The 20,671-nt window shown below is 38.5% G+C and overlaps 1 protein-coding gene across 5 annotated transcripts; it reads left to right on the top strand.

Annotated features, from left to right (window-relative positions):
- The first annotated feature begins 1,595 nt into the window (after nt 1-1,595).
- LOC130928916 (basic helix-loop-helix ARNT-like protein 1) lies at nt 1,596-19,813 on the top strand. Of its 5 annotated transcripts, XM_057855735.1 has the most exons (17): nt 1,598-2,137; nt 4,483-4,594; nt 6,166-6,204; nt 6,295-6,333; nt 6,447-6,604; nt 7,228-7,310; nt 7,374-7,466; nt 7,543-7,660; nt 7,732-7,881; nt 10,498-10,732; nt 11,112-11,218; nt 11,394-11,544; nt 14,531-14,577; nt 14,647-14,758; nt 14,828-14,912; nt 14,979-15,057; nt 16,714-19,813. In XM_057855735.1, exons 1-17 carry the CDS (start codon nt 2,095-2,097, stop codon nt 16,872-16,874), a joined length of 1,812 nt encoding a protein of 603 aa, XP_057711718.1. In that variant the 5' UTR covers nt 1,598-2,094; the 3' UTR covers nt 16,875-19,813. The 5 variants fall into 5 exon arrangements, with proteins under 5 accessions (XP_057711717.1, XP_057711716.1, XP_057711719.1 ...); XM_057855734.1 differs by having other exon boundaries at nt 1,596-2,137; nt 7,228-7,466; XM_057855733.1 differs by having other exon boundaries at nt 1,596-2,137; nt 7,228-7,466; nt 14,528-14,577.
- The last annotated feature ends 858 nt before the right edge of the window (nt 19,814-20,671 follow it).

Genomic DNA, 20,671 nt, shown 5'->3' with positions numbered 1-20,671 from the left:
TTCCACCAGCTAACGTGACACCTCGGTGCTTTCTCGAGACGCCCGTCCCTATATGGGTTAACGAGTCAAAGTTACATAAGTTATATAATATATAGGTCAACACGTGTCTGGCTGGCACGTGCAGCAGTCGCTCTTATGTAAAGTCTCGTGCAAAGGTCTCAAATTACACTATGTAGGTGAGGCACCGAGATCGTCTAGTCAGAAGAAGACCAATCACTCTGACTTCAGAATCTGAATTTTTCATCTCCCATTTCCCTCATCTTTGCTTTTAAGGACCTCGGTCACAAAGAAAGTATGTTTTTATTTTTCCTTCATGCTGGAGGCAGGTAGTAAACTACACAGTGGTATGATACTATTTGACTATATTTTGTCATGTTTTAAAAGAAATAAAAATTACACAGAATATCATGTTATCTTCCCTTTTTATTTATTTCAAATAAGTACATTATTTTAAAAAAAGACTATATATACACACAGTTGTTTTCCTTTTTGGTTATTTTAATGTAAAATCAAAACAAACTAAAAAAGAATTAGGGCTTTTAATTATTAACTCATTCACTGCCATTACCAGCGACAGACATGAAATCTACTTTAAATTAAGGCTGTCAAACGATTAAAAATTTTAATTGAGTTAATCACAGCTTAAAAATTAATTAATCGTAATTCATCGTAAATAATCGCAATTCAAACCATCTATAAAATATGCCATATTTTCCTGTAAATTATTGTTGGAATGGAAAGTTAAGACACAAGATGGATATATACATTCAACATACTGTACGTAAGTACTGTATTTGTTTATTATAACAATAAATCAACAAGATGGCATTAACATTATCAACGTTCTGTTAAAACGATCCATAGATTGAAAGACTTGTAGTTCTTAAAAGATAAATGTGAGTACAAGTTATATATATTTTATGTTAAAACCCCTCTTAATGTTTTCATTTTAATAAAATTTGTAAAATTTTCAATCAAAAAATAAACTAGTAGCTCGCCATTTTTGATGTCAATAATTACACAATTCTCATGGTGCTTAAATCCATAAAATCAGTCGCACCAAAGCGCCAGCAGAGGAAGACAAAAAACACAAGTAACAAGTGGCCATGACACTGCTGTCATTTTAATGTTTGAACGGGGCGTGTGCGTTAATTCCGTCAAATATTTTAACGTGATTAATTTATAAAAAAATTAATTACCGCCCGTTAACGCGATAATTTTGACACGTTTCCGTGCCATTGACGCGAGTGACGTCTAATCCATTTTGATTAAGAAGACTGACAATACTTTTATCCATGGATTGGACGTCTATCGCAGTCAAAGGCAGCTATTGACTTAATTTATAAAATATGTAACATTAAAGCAGTTAGAACAGTAAGAATTGAACTGAATTTCAATGTTTTAGCTTTCATAATATTGTATTAAAACACTCGTGAGTTTTTTTTTTTTTTTACTGGAGCAAGGCCGGAGAACAGAGTGAGACGTCTTTTCTTAAACTGAGCTGCTTCCTACGGAGGGCTGGAGGCACGTAAACAAAGATCCGTGTTGTATCAGGTCATTCAAATAAATTCGGGATATCTAAAAAAAAAAAAAAAAAAAACATAATTTTGGATCGCTATCATTTAACAATTTACATTTTTTCAGTTAATAAAATACTGTGACCATTTTTTATGTTTGTGTATTTTTTAATTGGGAACACAGCGTAAATTTTGTCCACTGATGAAACAAACAGCATATAGGATGAATGAATTTGGAGGAATGCTAACGTATGCAATGAATGATACGGAGTGACGTCATTAGACAGGACGTGAATGGAAGGGGGAAATGACACGGACGCCCTCCTAGTTTACACGGCTGTCCCATCCCTCACGTTTCTGGCCCTCTTGACCTTACCCCACACCCACTCCGCCTCCTTTGAAAAAAAAAAAATACATGCACGCACACACAAGAAGAGTGGGAGGGGAAGGCAAAAATGAAGTCAATTATACAAGTCGCCGGCTTTTCACGGCTCGCGCCTCTCTCGCTCGGCACCTCCACACGCGCCGCGGTGCGCCGTAAAGTCTTCTCCCGGACATCGGCACCTCTCGCTCGGCCATGTCGGACGGAGGCTCCGGGGGGACCGCGGACAGTCTGGCAGGTAAGTGACACCCTTCTACATCCAACCGTAATCTCTTAGCATTAGCAGCGAACCATTTATCACGTCCGAGTCCTTTAGACAAATGAAAGTCATTTAAAATTTTACATGTAGGATGTGATATCGGTGAAAATTTGCCATTTTTGAACGCTTGGAACATTTACTAGTGTTCAAGGCAAAAGGGAAAAATAAAAGCTATTTTTGAAAAAACAAAATTGAACATATCATTTTTAGTTGGGTATTGTTTGAGTAAGATACCATAGTGTTAATTAAAAATAAAAACGCCGGTTAAAATCCAGTCAACTCGCCCATTCATTCCCTAGTACAAACTCGTTTTAGTGTTGCGTTCCATAGCACTCGGATGTTTGAAATTTCTTATATTAAAACGCTTTATCAAAGCTTAGCAACTTACAGAAACGTCACGGAGATAAATATATATCGCACATAAATCATAAGCAGACCTGTACCTATATGTTGAATGAAAACGCAGCCATTTTGTAATTTTAAATAGTTAGCGATACTATCAATCAAAATGTCGTTTTTCAAATGTTTCCATCCAACATGTTGACGCTATAAGTTAATATTGAAACATTTAGTTCATTTTCACGACACTGATTCATTTTCCAGGAAGCTTTAATATATTTTTTCCCCGACATCCCGGTAACCATTGAACGCACCATCATGTTGGGAGGGGGAGGCCTCGCTTGCTCGACATACCTCAAGTCGGCACGTGAGTGTCACCATGGCGACATAACGTCCTGAATAGACATCCAAATTCGATTAATCAGATACCGTTGAGTCTTTCGATGCATATCTTGCTTATTGCTTGGTTTTTATACATTTTTCACTTGGTTTTAACCGTCCACGAGGGGCTTAATTTAGTCACGTGCGACCACGAGGAAAAGTGGGTCAGTAGATCAGTGGAGCAGCACTTCCTCAGTTTGGCCCGCAGATGGCGACATAATCAAGACGCTGTAAAATCGTCACGAATGTTTCCAGAATATGTTTTAAATTGTTTTTATTTGTTTGTTTTAAAATATATATTTGTCAGGTAAAACATGTAAGCTTATAAATGGTTGAAACTTATTCATTCATTAAAAAAAAGCGTGCATTTGGCAATAATATGGAGTTTGGAAATTGAGGTTTCAATGTTTAGTATAAAATACATCAACTCATCACATCAATTAGTGAAGTGACAAATGATCAATTTCAATGTAAGTTTTAAAAGTAAAGTAAAAGTGTTTTCCCCTGAAATTTTTAACATACAGGAAAGCTTTGCTGCTGGCCGTGACATCTAGAAATAACTTTAGAACATGCTGTACTTAGAGTGCATTTGTGTCTGCCTCTAGTTGAAGGACACACATATACACACAGTTCCCTTCCTGAAAGTTAATAACGGCTGGGCGCACTGGGTAACAATAACAAGTTGAAATTGGCTTTTAAATCTGTTCTTATAATACTAGGAAGCAAAATATATTACTAGTTGTCATAAGATGAAGTAGGGTTGATTGAAACGATATTGTAGATAACAAATTGCCTTTATTACTTATCTGACAACCAAATACCTTGTAGTCATCCATGTGGGATGTGATAATCCCTCGTTAGAGACTGTAAAGCATGGCATGTAGGTCATATCATGCATGCTTTTGTGGGCTCATGCCACTCTAGTGCACGCATGGCGTTTTGCTGACACGTCACAGTCGAGCGAAACGATGACGTGGAGTGAGAGAAAAGATGCGAACGTGCGCGGCGGAGTAGTGGGCGGAAGAGAGCGAGCCGACGAGCTCCCACGTTCTTCTTTTTGCGTCACTGATGACCCACTAAACTCCCCAATAGGGATTCAGAGGAATCGTGTCAATAGCAGCGTTGAGCTATGAAAATAATCTGCGCTAGATCACAAAATATTGAAGTTCTGAGGGGATTTCAATCAGAAAAAGTGAATGTAGGTCACTCGAGGTCAATATTTTCATCAATTATTTTGTTGCAATGTGTGAAGAAAGTAGGTCAATGTTATGGGGCAATATAAACTTTAGGTAAGATGATAGCTAAAACCTCATTTATCTTCACGTGCCTTCTGGATGGACGCATGGTTGACCTTGGCTTACGCCTAACGGAACACATGACAGCTGTGCACAGATTAGCCTACTGTGTGTGTGTGTCTGAAGTCGACTTGTGAATGGGATTAATTTAATCGAAGACAAAATAAAGTCTGGAAAATTAAGAGGACATTGAGCTTTTTGGGTTTTGTCACTTCCATTTGCTTTTACTAATAGATGCGGGAGTTCTACCCACGCTGATTTAAGTATGGTGTGTGTGTGTGTGTGTGTGTGTGTGTGTGTGTGTGTTAGGTGGCAACGCGGAGGAGGAAAGGCTGAGCCAAACCAGCTGCCTGCTGCCTGCTGTCGAGCTACCCAGGAAGCGCAAGGGTGTTGTGGATGGAACTTTGGACACCCTCGCACAGTAAGACCGCTAATCAGGGGTGAAAGTGGGCCAGAACGGTCAGGAACGCAGTTCCGGTATAAGATTCAGGGCCGGAATGCTGTTCCAGTATAAAATTCAGGGCTGGAATGCTGTTCCAGTCCACGGTGCTTTTGTTCCGAAAATATGACGGCAACTGTCAAAACGCTATGTAAAAAAAAAAAAAAAAATGCTAAGCTGCCACACATGCATTTCAGCTCCAAGAAGAAAACAAATCTACCAACATCAGATTTACATACACAAGTGTTAACAATAAGCATGAAAAAGTGCTTTTCTAGCGTAATCAGTTTCCACCAATATTTATTATTGATTTTATTCCACGGACGGCATGGAGGTTTCCCCAGCTGTTGCAGTTTTCTGAGTCTGACGATGATGAGTCACGTCAATGTGCGAATGCACGCAGCAAAGCAAAACGCCTGGACTCATTTATCCATTCAATTGGCTGATATACTGACATGTGATCACCAGAGATGGTTAGCACTAGAGATATCCAGATCGATCGGGATGACGATCGATCGGGTCCGATCACGTCATTTCAAAGTATCGGAATCGGCAAAAAAAAATCGGACATGCCTTTTTTTAATATATATATATATATATATATATATATTTTTTTTTTTTTAAATTAAATCGTTTTCTAATTGTATTTAACATTACAAACATAATATTTACACTGTTTAGCCTTATGGTAGGGTTATCAAATTTATCCCGATAACGGCGGTAATTAATTATTAATAAAATGTATCACGTTAAAATATTTAATGCAATTAATGCATGCGCTGCATGACCCACCCACGCGTTGTCGGGCTCAATCTGTAATGGCGCCGGTTTACCTATATAGAGAGATAAAAGGCAGCGTAAAATGAGTAGAGTGAATTTTGGCAGCCTTTGGAGCCTTTTTTTAATTGGCTAAAGCCTCACAATCTCTTTCCCTACGTTTAGAAATTACATGGGAAGCAATGTGGGGGAACAAGGTAGCCATTGATCTTTATCTTAACACCTTATGTTATTTCCCAACGCAGAGAAGATATATCAATCAGCAGAGGGCGACAAAACTCCAAAAAACACAAGTAACAAGTTGGCATTGCACTGTGCTGTCATTTTAATCTGTTTGAGCGGGGCATGTGCGTTAATTGCGTCAAATATTTTAACGTGATTAATTTTAAAAATTTATTAATTACCGCCCGTTAACGCGATAATTTTGACAGCCCTAGTTTTATTGTGTTATGTATATATTAGGCATAAAGTGTACATTTAACAAAACAAGATAAATGCATTCATTTGGGATGAAATGCATAACTGATGCTACAACAATCTAATGATATACTGGCAAGCAGGGTGGCCAGTGGGGTGGCCAACAATTTTATGGGGGGGGGACCGTGGCCACCCCTGGCCACCCCCTGGTGGTGCCACTGGAGTGAATAAATAAAAAAAAAAAAGCAGAATTGCTAAATCAAAATAGCCGTCGATTCATTTCGTAATCAATTAGTTGTTGATTAGTCAGTTCATTGTGGTTACTGCAATACTGTATGCTAAAATGTGTGTTTTGACAGGCACGGTCTTGACTTTGAAATGGATGAGGAACTCAACAGGTACAACCTGCTTAAAGAAAAAAAAAAATCACAAGATCGTATTTCAGTGCTATTTACAGTGACAGTTTTTTCTTTGGTTTTGTTTTACAGATCAGAAGATGACCAGCAAGCCAAAATGAAATGCTTCAGGTATAAATTTCCCATGGAATGAAACTCCTCAAATCATTTTAACAGTGAACTGTTACAAATACACCTCCAGAGGGCACATTTGTAGACAAATCCTGTCTTTGTATGTACGACAGGCAGCCTCACCGTCAGATCGAGAAGCGACGACGAGATAAAATGAACAACCTCATTGATGAGTTGGCCGCCATGATCCCCGCCTGCCAGCCCATGGCGAGGAAATTGGACAAACTCACCGTGTTGCGAAAAGCCGTGCAGCACCTAAAAGCTCTTAAAGGTATGGTGTGGCGTCCGTTCGCCCGTTGAAGTAAATTACCGTATTGGCACGAATATAAGATGGTGTTTTTTGCATTGAAATAAGACTGAAAAAGTGGGGGTCGTCTTATATTCGCGTTCTAGACGTTATACCCATTCACGACGCTAGATGGCGCCAGATATCATTGAAGCGATGTTCTGTCATGACAGATCTCAGCTACTCTCAAGTTCAACCAGTTTGCATTATTTTATTGCAATGTTTTTCCTTATTCAGATTTGTTTCAAGACTACAGTTAGACTTTGATAGTTAATGCAGTTATTGCAATTTTGTTGTTTTATCACAATAAATTGGTTTATTTACATTTCAAAAACAAGAAGCCATTCATTCACGAATGTGATTGCACTTTAGTTTACATATTTAAATGTTCAGATATTAAGATTTGAATGAGGCAAAATAACATGCTTTTTCTCTCAAATATACTGTTATAATCATTTGTTTCAGATGTACTGTAATTATTTTCTGTATAAAAATTAATTTGGTGTTCAAAAAGTCTTCAAACTTTAGTCTTGAAAAAGAGGGGGTCGTCTTATAATCAGGGCCGTCTTATATTCGGGCCAATACGGTAAGTTTTTATGTCTCTGCAGCCGGGTCGGGCAGCGCCTTCGCTGAGGCTGCCCGTAAGCCTTCCATCCTCCCTCACGATGACCTCAGGCATCTTTTGCTCAGGGTAAGTGACTCAATTTTTGGGGGGAAAAATTTCCATATTTGTTCATCTGCGTGCTCATTCCAGGTTGCTGACGGTTTCCTGTTGGTTGTGAGTTGCGACCGGGCGAAAATTTTGTTCATATCTGAGTCCGTCTCCAAGACCCTCAGTTTTAGTAGGGTGTGTGAGCAAACCACACATTGCCCCGCTCCCATCAAAACCGACGAATAGAATTTATTACTGTTTGTACTTTTAGGTGGAGCTGACGGGCCAAAGTCTATTTGACTTCATCCACCCCAAAGACATCAGCAAAGTAAAAGAACAACTCTCGTCATCTGAGTTGAACCCCCACAATCGCCTCATCGATGCTACTAGTGAGTCTGTTGCCATAACGACAGTCAAATCCAACACGGCGGACACCCGGTGCAACTTTTTGCGATTCCAGCCGGCGTCCCTGTCCAAGCGGAAGCTTCCGTCACGTCGTCTCAGTTGTCCTCCGGCGCCAGACGCTCTTTCTTCTGCCGCATGAAGCACAGTCGAGTGGAGGGAAAGCACAAGGATAAGCGCACGCTGCCCACCGTTTCCATTAAGAAAGGTGAGTAATTTGATCTTATTCGGGGTACCCGCGGGTTATTAAAAGTATTAAAAAAGCATTGAATTTAGTTTTCCATTATTAAAGGTATTAAAAGTATTAAATCAGCTGTCGTAAGTCTGGAATTTTTTCACTGTGGTTTTAATTTTCAAGAACATCTCAGTGCAACCTAAATTATATCCGTGGCGAAGTTTTTTTTTTTTTTTTTTTTAAATCCATAACGAAGATGACGCGTAGAATTTTTACGAGGCACTGCACCTCGTGCGTGCGCGCCGTTAGCATCATTAGCATCAACATCATACCATTAGGCAATCGCACAGTACTGTGTGCTAACGCAAGGAACTGCTCAGATGCCTTAGTTGTTATGTTCGACGAAAGCCTCGACAAGACAACCAAGTCCAAACAGTTGGACCAGCATGTGAGGTATTGGATCGGTGACCAAGTCGCATCCAGATACTTTGGGTCGCAGTTTATGGGTCATGCGAAGGCAGTGGACCTGCTTAACATTTCAAAGTAAGTTGCCAATTTCTCCAATTAAAATGTGTTAGATGCAATAATGTATTTCTGCACGGTTTGCCTTTCGAATGAATGTGAATTTCGCAGTTTTAACTCAAGAGTTAGCCATGTTCAATGGGGTATTAGGAGGTGCACTAGCCTTAGCATGGATAAACACAGAGTCGTAGATTCACCATCACTCTCAGATACACAACACGGTTGACACTGTCTATTATTGGAACGAGTGCGGGGTAATGTTGATCTGAATAACAATGCATGGTGATAGGCAAATTATAATGTAGGTGATAGTAAAACACCTCCTGGTATAAATGTTTAAATGTTTTTCTTGATTAAATAAGAGTATGGATTTTCTCTATCTGATTAAAAGAAATGTCTTCAATAGCTAACAAAGGATTAACATGTGCTTTGTATACTTCTTGTAATGTGATTAGAAAAAAAAAACAATTACCAAGGGAAATGGTCATGTGTAGCTTTTTTATTTTGTGGTAATTAATGGTAAACTACTGCCATTTATTGGCTGTTTTTTAAACTTTCACTGCCAATTGCAAGCACTTTACAGTTAAGGTGGCCAACTTGACAATCACCTACCTACCACCTTGACTTAAAAGGGAAACCTTTTGTATTGCAAATGTAATTTCTGAAGTTGCTTTACAATAATAGTGTAAAATCCATTTTATCCTGGGAAAAAAAATTCTGAAAGACCTTATATTTAAATGTGTTTTAATTGTATCTTCAATAAATGTGCATTCTTTTGTCAAACACATTTAGTAATTGAGGTTAAATTTGATGCTCAGTGCTTTATTTTTTTATTTTGATTCAATATTATCTAAATAATGGGTGCGAGAAAAGTATTAATTTTCAGTTGAAATGGCATTAAAAAAGGTCTTAAAGGTCTTGAATTTAGATTTATCAATCCTGGGGGGGGGGACCCTGTTGTTGCTATCACATGGAGCCCATTGACGGTGATCGACGTCCAATTCATTTCAACTGAGGCCCTGGCAGCGAATGTTGAAATGGATTGTACGTTGTCTGCAATGTGGGCCAATTTGATTGAAATAAAGGAAGAAACAATGGAAATAGGTCAGCATTATAGCACTGTATTAGCACATAGTTAAATGAAATACTTTCCATGTAATAGGACGCTGAGATGGAGAGGCAGCGACGCTTGGTGGGAAATATTGTAACTGCAGCTTTATTCATCGCTGTAAATCTGCAACCCCTAGCAAAAAGTATGGAATCACCAGTCTCGGACGAGCACTCACTCAGACATTATGTTGAACAAACGCAGATAAAAATAAAAAATGGATTAGTTCAAAAGTGCAACTATTTGGCATTCAGAAACACTAAAATAAATGAATAAAATCATTGTGGTGGTGAGTAAATGTTACTTTTATGGAGCAAGTGCAGGGAAATAAATATAGAATCACTCCATTCAGAGGAAAAATATATGGAATCATGAGAAACAAACAAAGAAATAACAATCAAAACACATCTCTAGTATTTAGTTGCACCACCTCTGGCTTTTATGACAGTGTGCAGTCTCTGAAGTAAGCCTGAACGATATATCGTTTAAACATCGCGATTTGCTCATGCGCGACAGTCCCATCGGTTATAGATATTAGAGCGCTTATTACACATATTATTATTTTTTTTTTTTTTACAAATTTGAAAAAAGAAAAGGTTTCATTAAGATCTTATTTTTCAAATGTTTTGATTCTCTGACAATTGCTTGATATTGCAGGCCTTACAAGGTTAAAATTGTTATAAAACCCAAAAATACAACAACCTCTTTTTTAATAGCTTTTTTCGTGCTGGAAAAAGCAAGCAGGATTCATCAATCACTGATCACAATATTGAAAATGATTTTGCTAATATAATAATCGTTTTATTGCAACACGATGCTACATGATTCCTATGCAATGATATCAAAGGTGTTGTACTGGCTCCCTCTAGCGGGGACAAAGCGCACCGCTTTATTTAATGCCCAACTTCCATCTTAAACAGGCTATTGATAACCTTTTAAATATATTTTTAATTATTATTATTATTATTTTTTTAATTAAATAAATTTGCACGGAATCCTTTTTCTTGACAATCGTACAGATTCCAGCCGATACTGCACCCTCCACTGCACCGGCTACATGCGCAGCTGGCCCCGGGGCGAACAGGACTCTGAGGCTGACGGCGACAAGGAGGCCCCGGGCCTCACCTGTTTGGTCACCATGTGCCGCGTGCAGGACCACGCGTCCCACCAGTCCCCCAAAGACGTGAAAGTCAAGCCCACCGAGTTCGTGACTCGCTGTGCCATCGACGGCAAGTTCACTTTTGTAGAGCAACAGTGAGTTTTCCCCCTTTTGTTCTGTTCTCAAATTGCGCCCCCAACGCCAGTCTATCACGAGCCCGAGGTCAAATTTCAACTGAGCAAGCAATGGCAGAGATTTCGCCACCAGAGGAATTAATACTTTTGTGTCTTTGCCGTTGTTTCTCAGAGGGACCATCTCGATGGCGTCCCCGTGAAAATATCTACTATTGGGCCCTAATTTCACCACCTAAGTACAGTGAATTGGCTTCTCCCACATGCGTGACTGATGAGTGCATGTGGACGTGATGGAGGCTCAGTCATTCTGTGCTCGCCCAAATTTAGTAGCTCGCTTGCACGACCAAACTAAATATTTTGGTGTCATCCTCTCTTTTTTTTTTGTGTGTGCGCGTTACAGAGCGACTACCATTATCGGTTACCTCCCGCAAGAAATTTTAGGAACTTCCTGTTACGAGTACTTCCACCAGGATGACCTGCAGCACTTGGCGGAAAAACACAGGCAAGGTGATGGATTGCTTTTCAATGAAGATCTCATTTAGGTGATATTATTTCATCATTTGATATCAATTGTTTGTGAAATGAACATTGATTTATTTCATTTTTTAAAATGCCATTGATGCTGATAGAGAATATGTTATGGGAGTTACATTTCTGTTAAGGTTTCTTGTTCTGTCATTAGTGCTGCGCAGCAGAGAGAAGCTGGAAACAAAATGCTACAAATTCAAAGCCAAATACGGCCCTTACGTTTCACTCCAAAGCCAGTGGTTTAGTTTCACCAATCCGTGGACCAAAGAAGTTGAGTTTATCGTCTCGTTAAACCGGGTGGTCTCGTAAGTATTGCCGTCAGATCTTTATGTATTGCTATTAAAAAAAAATTAGGGCTGTCAAAATTATCGTGTTAACGGGCGGTAATTAATTTTTTAAAATTAAACACGTTAAAATATTTGACGCAATTAACGCACATGCCTTGCTCAGACAGATTTAAATGACAGTACAGTGAAAGGCCCACATGTTAATTGTGTTTTATGGAGTTTTGCCGCCCTCTGCTGGCGCTTGGGTGCAACTGATTTTATAGGCTTCAGCACCCATGAGCATTGTGTAAGTCATTATTGACATCAGCAATGGCGGGCTACTAGTTTATTTTTTGATTGTAAATCTTACAAATTTTATGAAAACGAAAACATTAAGATGGGTTTTAATATAAAATTTCTATAACTTGTACTAACATTTATCTTTTAAGAACTACAAGTCTTTCTATCCATGGATCGCTTAACAATGTTAATGGTTGATTTTGTTGATTTATTGTTATAATAAACAAATACAGTCCTTATGTACAGTATGTTGAATGTATATATCCATCTTGTGTCTTAACTTTCCATTCCAACAATAATTTACAGAAAAATATGGCATATTTTAGAGATGTTTTGAATTGCGATCAATTGTGATTAATTACGATTAATTAATTTTTAAGCTGTAATTAACTCGATTAAAAATTTTAATCGTTTGACAGCCCTAATATATATAGATATATGTACTGTATGTATGTATATGATATACACTGCTGGCCAAAAGTATTGGCACCCCTGCAATTCTGTCAGATAATGCTGAATTTCTCCCAGAAAATGATTACAATTACATTCATTTATTTTGCTTGCAATGAAAAACACAAAAGAGAATGGGGAAAAAAAAACATCAATATAATTTTTACACAAAACTCCAAAAATGGGCCGGACAAAAGTATTGGCACGCTTTGAAAAACCATGTGACGCTTCTCTAATTTGTTTAATTAACAAAACTGTTACTTACCTGTGGCACATAACAGGTGGTGGCAATAACCAAATCGCACTTGCAGCCAGTTAAAATGGATTAACGTTGACTCAAACACTGTCCTCTGTCCTTCTGTGTATCACATTGAGGATGGAGAAAAGAAAGAAGACCAAAGAACTGTCTGATGACTTGAGAAGAAAAATTGTGAGGAAGCCTGGGCAATTTCAAGGCTACAAGTCAATCTCCAAAGACCTGAATGTTCCTTTGTCTACCGTGCGCAGTGTCATCAATAAGTGTAAAGCCCATGGCACTGTGGCTAACCTCCCTAGATGTGGAGGGAAAAGAAAAATTGACGAGACATTTCAAAGAAAGATTGTGCGGAATATGAATGAACCTCGACTAACATCCAAACAAGTTCAAGCTGTCCCGCAGTCCGAGGGTACAACAGTGTCAACCCGTACTATCCGTCGGCGTATGAATGAAAAGGGACTCTATGGTAGGATACCCAGGAAGACCCCACTTCTGACCCAGAGACATAAAAAAGCCAGGCTGGAGATTGCCAAAACTTACCTGAGAAAGCCGGAAACGTTTTGGAAGAATGTTCTCTGGTCAGATGAGACAAAAGTACAGCTTTTGGGGAAAAGGCATCAACATAGTTTACAGGGAAAAAAACGAGGCCTTCAAAGAAAAGAACACGATCCCTACTGTCAAACATGGCGGAAGTTCCCTGATGTTTTGGGGTTGTTCTGCTGCCTCTGGCACTGGACTGCTTGACCGTGTGCATGAAGACTACCAACAAATTTTGCAGCATAATGTAGAAAGCTGGGTCTTCCAGCAGGACAATGACCCAAAACACACTTCAAAAGCACTAGAAAAATTGTTTGGGATAAAGCACTGGAGACCTCTAAAGTGGCCAGCAATGAGTCCAGACCTGAATCCCATAGAACACCTGTGGAGAGTTCTGAAAATGGCACCCTTCAAATCTGAGACCTGGAGCGGATGGCCAAAGAAGAATGGTCTAAAATTCCAGCAGAGCATTGTAAGAATCTCATTGATGGATACCGGAAGCGGTTGTTTGCAGTTGTTTTGTCTAAAGGTTGTGCTACCAAGTTTTACTTGTATTACAATTTGGGCTGTCAAAATTATTGCGTCAACGGGCGTTAATTAATTTTTTTAACGAACCACGTTAAAATATTTGACGCAATTAACGCAGATGCCCTGCTCAGACAGATTTAAATGACAGTACAGTGAAACGCTCACTTGTTAATTGTGTTTTATGGAGTTTTGCCACCCTCCGCTGGCGCTTGGGTGCGACTGGTTTTATAGGCTTTCAGCACCTATGAGCATTGTGTAAGTAATTATTGACTTCAACAATGGCGGGCTACTAGTTTATTTTTTGATTGAAAAGTTTACAAATTTCATTAAAACGAAAAAATTAAGAGGGGTTTTAATATAAAATTTCTATAAATTGTACTAACATTTTTCTTTTAAGAACTACAAGTCTTTCTATCCATGGATCGCTTTAACAGAATGTTAATAATGTTAATGCCATCTTGTTGATTTATTGTTATAATAAACAAATACAGTCCTTATGTACCGTATGTTGAATGTATATATCCATCTTGTGTCTTATCTTTCCATTCCAACAATAATTTACAGAAAAATATGGCATATTTTTTAAATGGTTTGAATTGCGATTAATTGCGATTAATTAATTTTTAAGCTGTAATTAACTCGATTAAAAATTTTAATCGTTTGACAGCCCTAATTACAATACTTTTGTCCGTCCCATTTTTGGTGTTTTGTGTGAAAATGATAATGATTTAATTTTTTCCCCCCATTCTCTTATGTTTTTTCATTGCAAGCAAAATAAATGAAGATATTACTACCAAAGCATTTGGAATTGCAATCATTTTTTGGGAGAAATTGAGCATTATCTGACAGAATTGCAGGGGTGCCAATACCTTTGGCCTGCAGTATATAACATATATGTTTATATGCATATAATGTATATGTAATTAACATTTAACTACCTGTTTTTATCAGCAGGGGGGGCAGTCACACAAAAGATGACGAGGTAGCAGGCACCTCCAAAGGTTTGATCTGTATTGATAAATGTTTTTTTTAATTTTTTTTTTTATGCTGAAATGTCTTGTTTTATTCAGAGGAATCAAAACAACAACCCATAATTCCAGGCCTCACGAGCGGCGTAGGCAAAATGATCTACGCGGGCAGCATCGGGACCCAAATTGCTAGTGAACTCATGGATTCCAACAGGTAATATATGATTAAAATATATCTGTAAATACATTCTTTTTAGTTTTTTTTTGTTTTTTCTTTTAACAGGGCAAACTCCTCGCCGTCAAGTGTCGTGTCCAGTCCGTTCGGCGCATCCCAGAGTGCGCTCGAGTCCCCGCGAGCCAGCACAAGCGTGAGGAGCTAAAAATTTTAATCTTGTGCTTTGACTTATTGTTGTTTAACTGTTGCTTTTCTGCAGCTGTCCGGTCATGAGGAAGAAGCTGGAAGTTTATCTGATTTAAAGAGTGCTTTGGGCCCGAGTGCTTCTGAAAGTGCAGGTACTTTGGAAGTTTGGAAAAAAAATAGTAATAATACAGTGGGGCAAATAAGTATTTAGTCAACCACTAATTGTGCAAGTGTTCCCACTTGTAAATATTAGGCCTGTAATTGTCAACATGGGTAAACCTCAACCATGAGAGACAGAATGTGAAAAAAACCCAGAAAACCACATTGTTTGATTTTTAAAGAATTTATTTGCAAATCATGGTGGAAAATAAGTATTTGGTCACTACCAAAAGTTCATCTCAATACTTTGTTATGTACCCTTTGTTGGCAATAACAGACGTTTTCTGTAACTCTTCACAAGCTTTTCACACACTGTTACTGGTATTTTGGCCCATTCCTCCATGCAGATCTCCTCTAGAGCAGTGACAACTCCCTCCACAGATTTTCTATGGGGTTGAGACCTAGAGACTGGCTAGGTCACTCCAGGACCTAGAAATGCTTCTTACGAAGCCACTCCTTTGTTGCCCTGGCTGTGCGTTTGGGATCATTGTCATGCTGAAAGACCCAGGCACGTCTCATCTTCAATGCCCTTGCTGATGGAAGGAGATTTTCACTCAAAATCTCTCGATACATGGCCCCATTCGTTCTTTCCTTTACACAGATCAGTCGTCCTGGTCCCTTGGCCCCAAAGCATGATATTTCCACCCCCATGCATCACAGTGGGTATGGTGTTCTTCGCATGCAATTCAGTATTCTTTCTCCTCCAAACACCAGAACCTGTGTTTCTACCAAAAAGTTCTATTTTGCTTTCATCTGACCATAACACATTCTCCCAGTCCTCTTCTGGATCATCCAAATGCTCTCTAGCGAACCGCAGACGGGCCTGGACATGTACTTTCTTCAGCAGGGGGACACGTCTGGCAGTGCAGGATTTGAGTCCCTGGCGGCGCATTGTGTTACTGATAGTAGCCTTTGTTACTGTGGTCCCAGCTCTCTGCAGGTCATTCACTCGGTCCCCCCTTGTGGTTCTGGGATTTTTGCTCACCGTTCTTGTTATCATTTTAACGCCACGGGGTGAGATCTTGCATGGAGCCCCAGATCGAGGGAGATTATCAGTGGTCTTGTCTGTCTTCCATTTTCTAATAATTGCTCCCACTGTTGATTTCTTTACACCAAGCGTTTTACCAAATGCAGATTCAGTCTTCCGAGCCTGGTGCAGGTCTACAATTTTGTCTCTGGTGTCCTTCGACAGCTCTTTGGTCTTGGCCATAATGGAATTTGGAGTGTGACTGACTTAGGTTGTGGACAGGTGTCTTTTATACCGATGATGAGTTAAAATATGTGCCATTAATACAGGTAACGAGTGGAGCCTCGTTAAAAGCCAGAAATCTTTGCTTGTTTGTAGGTGACCAAAAGAGAAATAAATTCTTTAAAAAACAAACAATGTGATTTTCTGGGGGTTTTCCCCTACATTCTGTCTCTCATGGTTGAGGTTTACCCATGTTGACAATTACAGGCCTCTCTAATCTTTTCAAGTTGGAGAACTTGCACTATTGGTGGTTGACTAAATACTTATTTGCCCCACTGTAATAATGAAGCAATTTGAAGTGGGAGGGTTGGCAGCCAAATAACAAACATTGTTTTGTTGCTAGCCACCCACTTCACTTGTTATTTAGAATTTTTTTGTTATTATTATTTGCTTCTCGCAGCCGGCGATACGTCCCAGCAGGACTTGGACAGCATCCTGGTGCCGGGCCTCAGCAGCTTTAGCAGCGACGAGGCGGCTATGGCCGTTATCATGAGCTTACTGGAGACCGACGTCAACGTGGGTCAGTCGGGGGACCTGGACGACTTCCACTGGCCCTTCTGAAAACAACAACTCCGCTTCTCCTTAAGGAAAGAACACTTGAAGTCAACGTGTCTTCCTTAACAGCACGGTGGAAACAAAAAGCCACCGTGAGAGTGCTGCTAGATAAGAAAGGCACATTTGTTTTATGTTATAGCCATTCAAGACTCTTAGCATTATGCAAACATGGACATGATGCCTTAATCATTAATCGCAAGTTCAATTAACATTAAGATGATATGACTCACCCAAGCCAATTACAAAAAAACTATGTGTTTATCAAGTATTGGTATACCCCCCTTTGGTGACATATTTGGGCCAAATATTGTCACTAAAATTGAGTAAAATATGATTGAAATGTTTAAAATTTCAACTTTTTGGGAGCTGTAAAGCACAATAGTATTAATAGGGGATATTTTCTTTAACTTACTAGTTGGCCTTATTATCTGGGTCTTTGAAAAAGACCCAGATAGTGTTATTCTGTTTTTTAAAAATTTTTTTAATGGGATTCATTCGGCGCGCCGCACAGCCCGAATCGCTTGACCGATCGGCACCGTTCAAGTTTCGACACGTCCGGAATTTTTGCACGACGCAGGGAATTTTTCAAACGGCTCCGAAAAATTTTCCGTTGCGCCGCAAACGGCAATTTTCCGGAAAAAAAATGTATCTAGTCCTACAATTTTTGACCAAATTACATAATTTAGGTATCAAAAATTCCGCGACGGTGAAGGGCATAAGTTGTATACAGAATTTGGAAAAAAATTACGGTTCCCCGGAAATTTGACAAAAACTTGCCCATTCATTTTTACTGAGAAAAAAAATCACAATGTATCTAGTCCTACATTTTTTGACCAAATCACACAATTTAGGCATAAAAAATTCCAGGATGGTGAGGGGCAAATAAGTTATGCACAGAATTTGGAAAACATTTACGGTTCCATGGAAATTTGACAAAAACGACAAAAAGACAAGTTTCAAAGTGTATCTACCCCTTCAATTTTTGACGAAATCACACAATTTGGGCATCAAAAATTCTGGGACGGCAAGGGGAATAAAAGTGACGGTGGAAATTTTTTTGAAAAAATGTACGATTTCCCGTATATTTGACAAAAACTTGCCCGTTCATGTTTAATGGGGAAAAAAGTTTCAAAACGTATCTAGTCCTTTAATTTTTGACCAAATCACACAATTTGGGCATCAAAAATTCCGGGACGATGAGGGGCATAAAAGTTGTATACAATATTTGGAAAAAAATTACGGTTCCCCAGAAATTTGACAAAAACTTGCCCATTCATTTTTAATGACAAAAAAAAATTCACATTGTATCTAGTCCTACAATTTTTTGACCAAATCACACAATTTAGACATCAAAAATTCCAGGGCGGTGAGGGGCAAATAAGTTATGCACAGAATTTGGAAAACATTTACGGTTCCCCGGAAATTTGACAAAAACTTGCCCATTCATTTTTAATGAGAAAAAAAAAATTCACAATGTATCTAGTCCTATAATTTTTGCCCAATAACACAATTTAGGCATCAAAAATTCCAGGACGGTGAGGGGCAAATAAGTTATGCACAGAATTTGGAAAACATTTACGGTTCCCCGTAAATTTGACAAAAACTTGCCCATTCATTTTTAATGAGAAAAAAAAAATTCACAATGTATCTAGTCCTATAATTTTTGCCCAATAACACAATTTAGGCATAAAAAATTCCAGGGCAGTGAGGGGCAAATAAGTTATGCACAGAATTTGGAAAACATTTACGGTTCCCCGGAAATTTGACAAAAACTTGCCCATTCATTTTTAATGAGAAAAAAAAAATTCACAATGTATCTAGTCCTATAATTTTTGCCCAATAACACAATTTAGGCATCAAAAATTCCAGGATGGTGAGGGGCAAATGAGTTATGCACAGAATTTGGAAAAAAATTACGATTCCCCGGAAATTTGACTAAAACTTGCCCATTCATTTTTAATGGGGAAAAAAAGAAAAGTTTCAAAATGTATCAAGTCCTTCAATTTTGACCAAATCACACAATTTGGGCATAAAAAATTCCGGGATAATGAGGGGCATAAAAGTTGTATATAGAATTTGGAAAACATTTACGGTTCCCCAGAAATTTGCCAAAAACGTTCCTATTCATTTTTAATGGAAAAAAAACAAAAACAAAAAAAAACGCACAGCCCGAACCGTTTGACCGATCAGCACCTTTCAAGTATCGGCAGGATCGGAATTTTCGTGCGACGCAGGGAATTTTTCAAACGGCCCCGAAAATTTTTCCGTTCGCCTGTAAACGGCAATTTTTCGGAAAAAAAAGTTTCAAAATGTATCTAGTTTTCTTTGCTGTCACAAAGTAATGGTAATTTATTAACTCTAAGAGTGCATCCAAGGTTTTTTTCCATTTTAAACTCATTGGCAGCCAATGAGTTGATGCCACTTTGTGTTTGTGTGAAGGTCATGTTCACTTTAAATGGGGCCATAATTAAAAAACAACAAAAAAAGATATATATTAACGCACGGCAAAAAGACTTGAAAGCCCAAAAATGTATTAGTTGGACGTTTACTGATCTTTGATCTACTTTCCACTTATTTAAACGCGTTTGTTTGTATGCTGCCGAATGTCCCGATACCACAACAGCCTTTCAACATTGCTATCTCAACGTTGCTACTGAGAATATGCAAAGTCGATTCGAATTTTGTAAGACCTCGTGGCAGGTCTTTGGTCAACTCGCGTAAACCTCGATCACTGGGTCCTCGAATCTTGAAAAAACATAATGTGATTGTGTTGCCTTGTGTTTTTGAATGTGTAAAAGCCAGGTTGCTATGTGGCTTTCCAAGCTCGCTGTGAGATGAGAAACGTGTCTTGTTCGTTTGTACGTGGTATCGTTGTTGATGTTTCTGCTGTATGAAGAGGATGTGTTTTTTTTTTTTTTTTCGGAAGTAAAGTTTTGTTTTTTTTAGGAATTGAGTTCTGGTGAGACTGTTTTGTTCTCTACTTCTAATAATTAACATCAGTACATGAAATCGGTATTGAAAGACCAAATTGCAGTGTTGCACCTTAGCAAGCCAAGCAAACAGGTTTGTTTTCAAAGTAAATTTAATTGTTATTTGGCATTTTTTTTAAACCAAAAAAATTAAACATTCACTTGTCTTCGTTCCGCTTATGCCCGCAAGAAATGCTGAGGTGCTGGAGCCTATACTAGTGAAAACGGTGACCTAAAATTTAATCAAATCTATGAAAATAATACACATATCTCGCATCCAACTACACTGAACCATGAGATTTGTATGGTATGCAAGAGATCCGGCAAGATACTGACAATCCGGCCAGAAGGCCAAACTCCGCGTGTTCACCTTAGTCTTTTTTTTTTTTTTTTTTTTTTGTAAACTTTGTTTATTGAACCAATATAGTACAAGCAAATGAGGTATTTCCTCAAAATGCAATGTATTATTAATAGGGTTGTTCCGATCATGTTTTTTTGCTCCCGATCCGATCCCGATGGTTTTAGTTTGAGTATCTGCCGATCCCGATATTTCCCGATCCGATTGCTATTTTTTTGCTCCCGATTCAATTCCAATCATTCCCGATAATTTTTCCCGATCATATACATTTTGGCAATGCATTCAGAAATAAATGAATAAAACTCGGACGAATATATACATTCAACATACAGTACATAAGTACTGTATTTATTATGACAATCCTCAAGATGGCATTTACATTAACATTCTTTCTGTGAGAGGGATCCACGGATAGAAAGACTTGTAATTCTTAAAGGATAAATGTGACTTTGTAAATTGTGACTAAATATTGCCAT

This window comes from Corythoichthys intestinalis, chromosome 13, assembly GCF_030265065.1.
Source record: "Corythoichthys intestinalis isolate RoL2023-P3 chromosome 13, ASM3026506v1, whole genome shotgun sequence".
NCBI lineage: Eukaryota > Metazoa > Chordata > Actinopteri > Syngnathiformes > Syngnathidae > Corythoichthys > Corythoichthys intestinalis.
The sequence above is the reverse complement of the archived record's forward strand: the minus strand, read 5'-3'. Positions and strand labels throughout refer to the sequence as shown.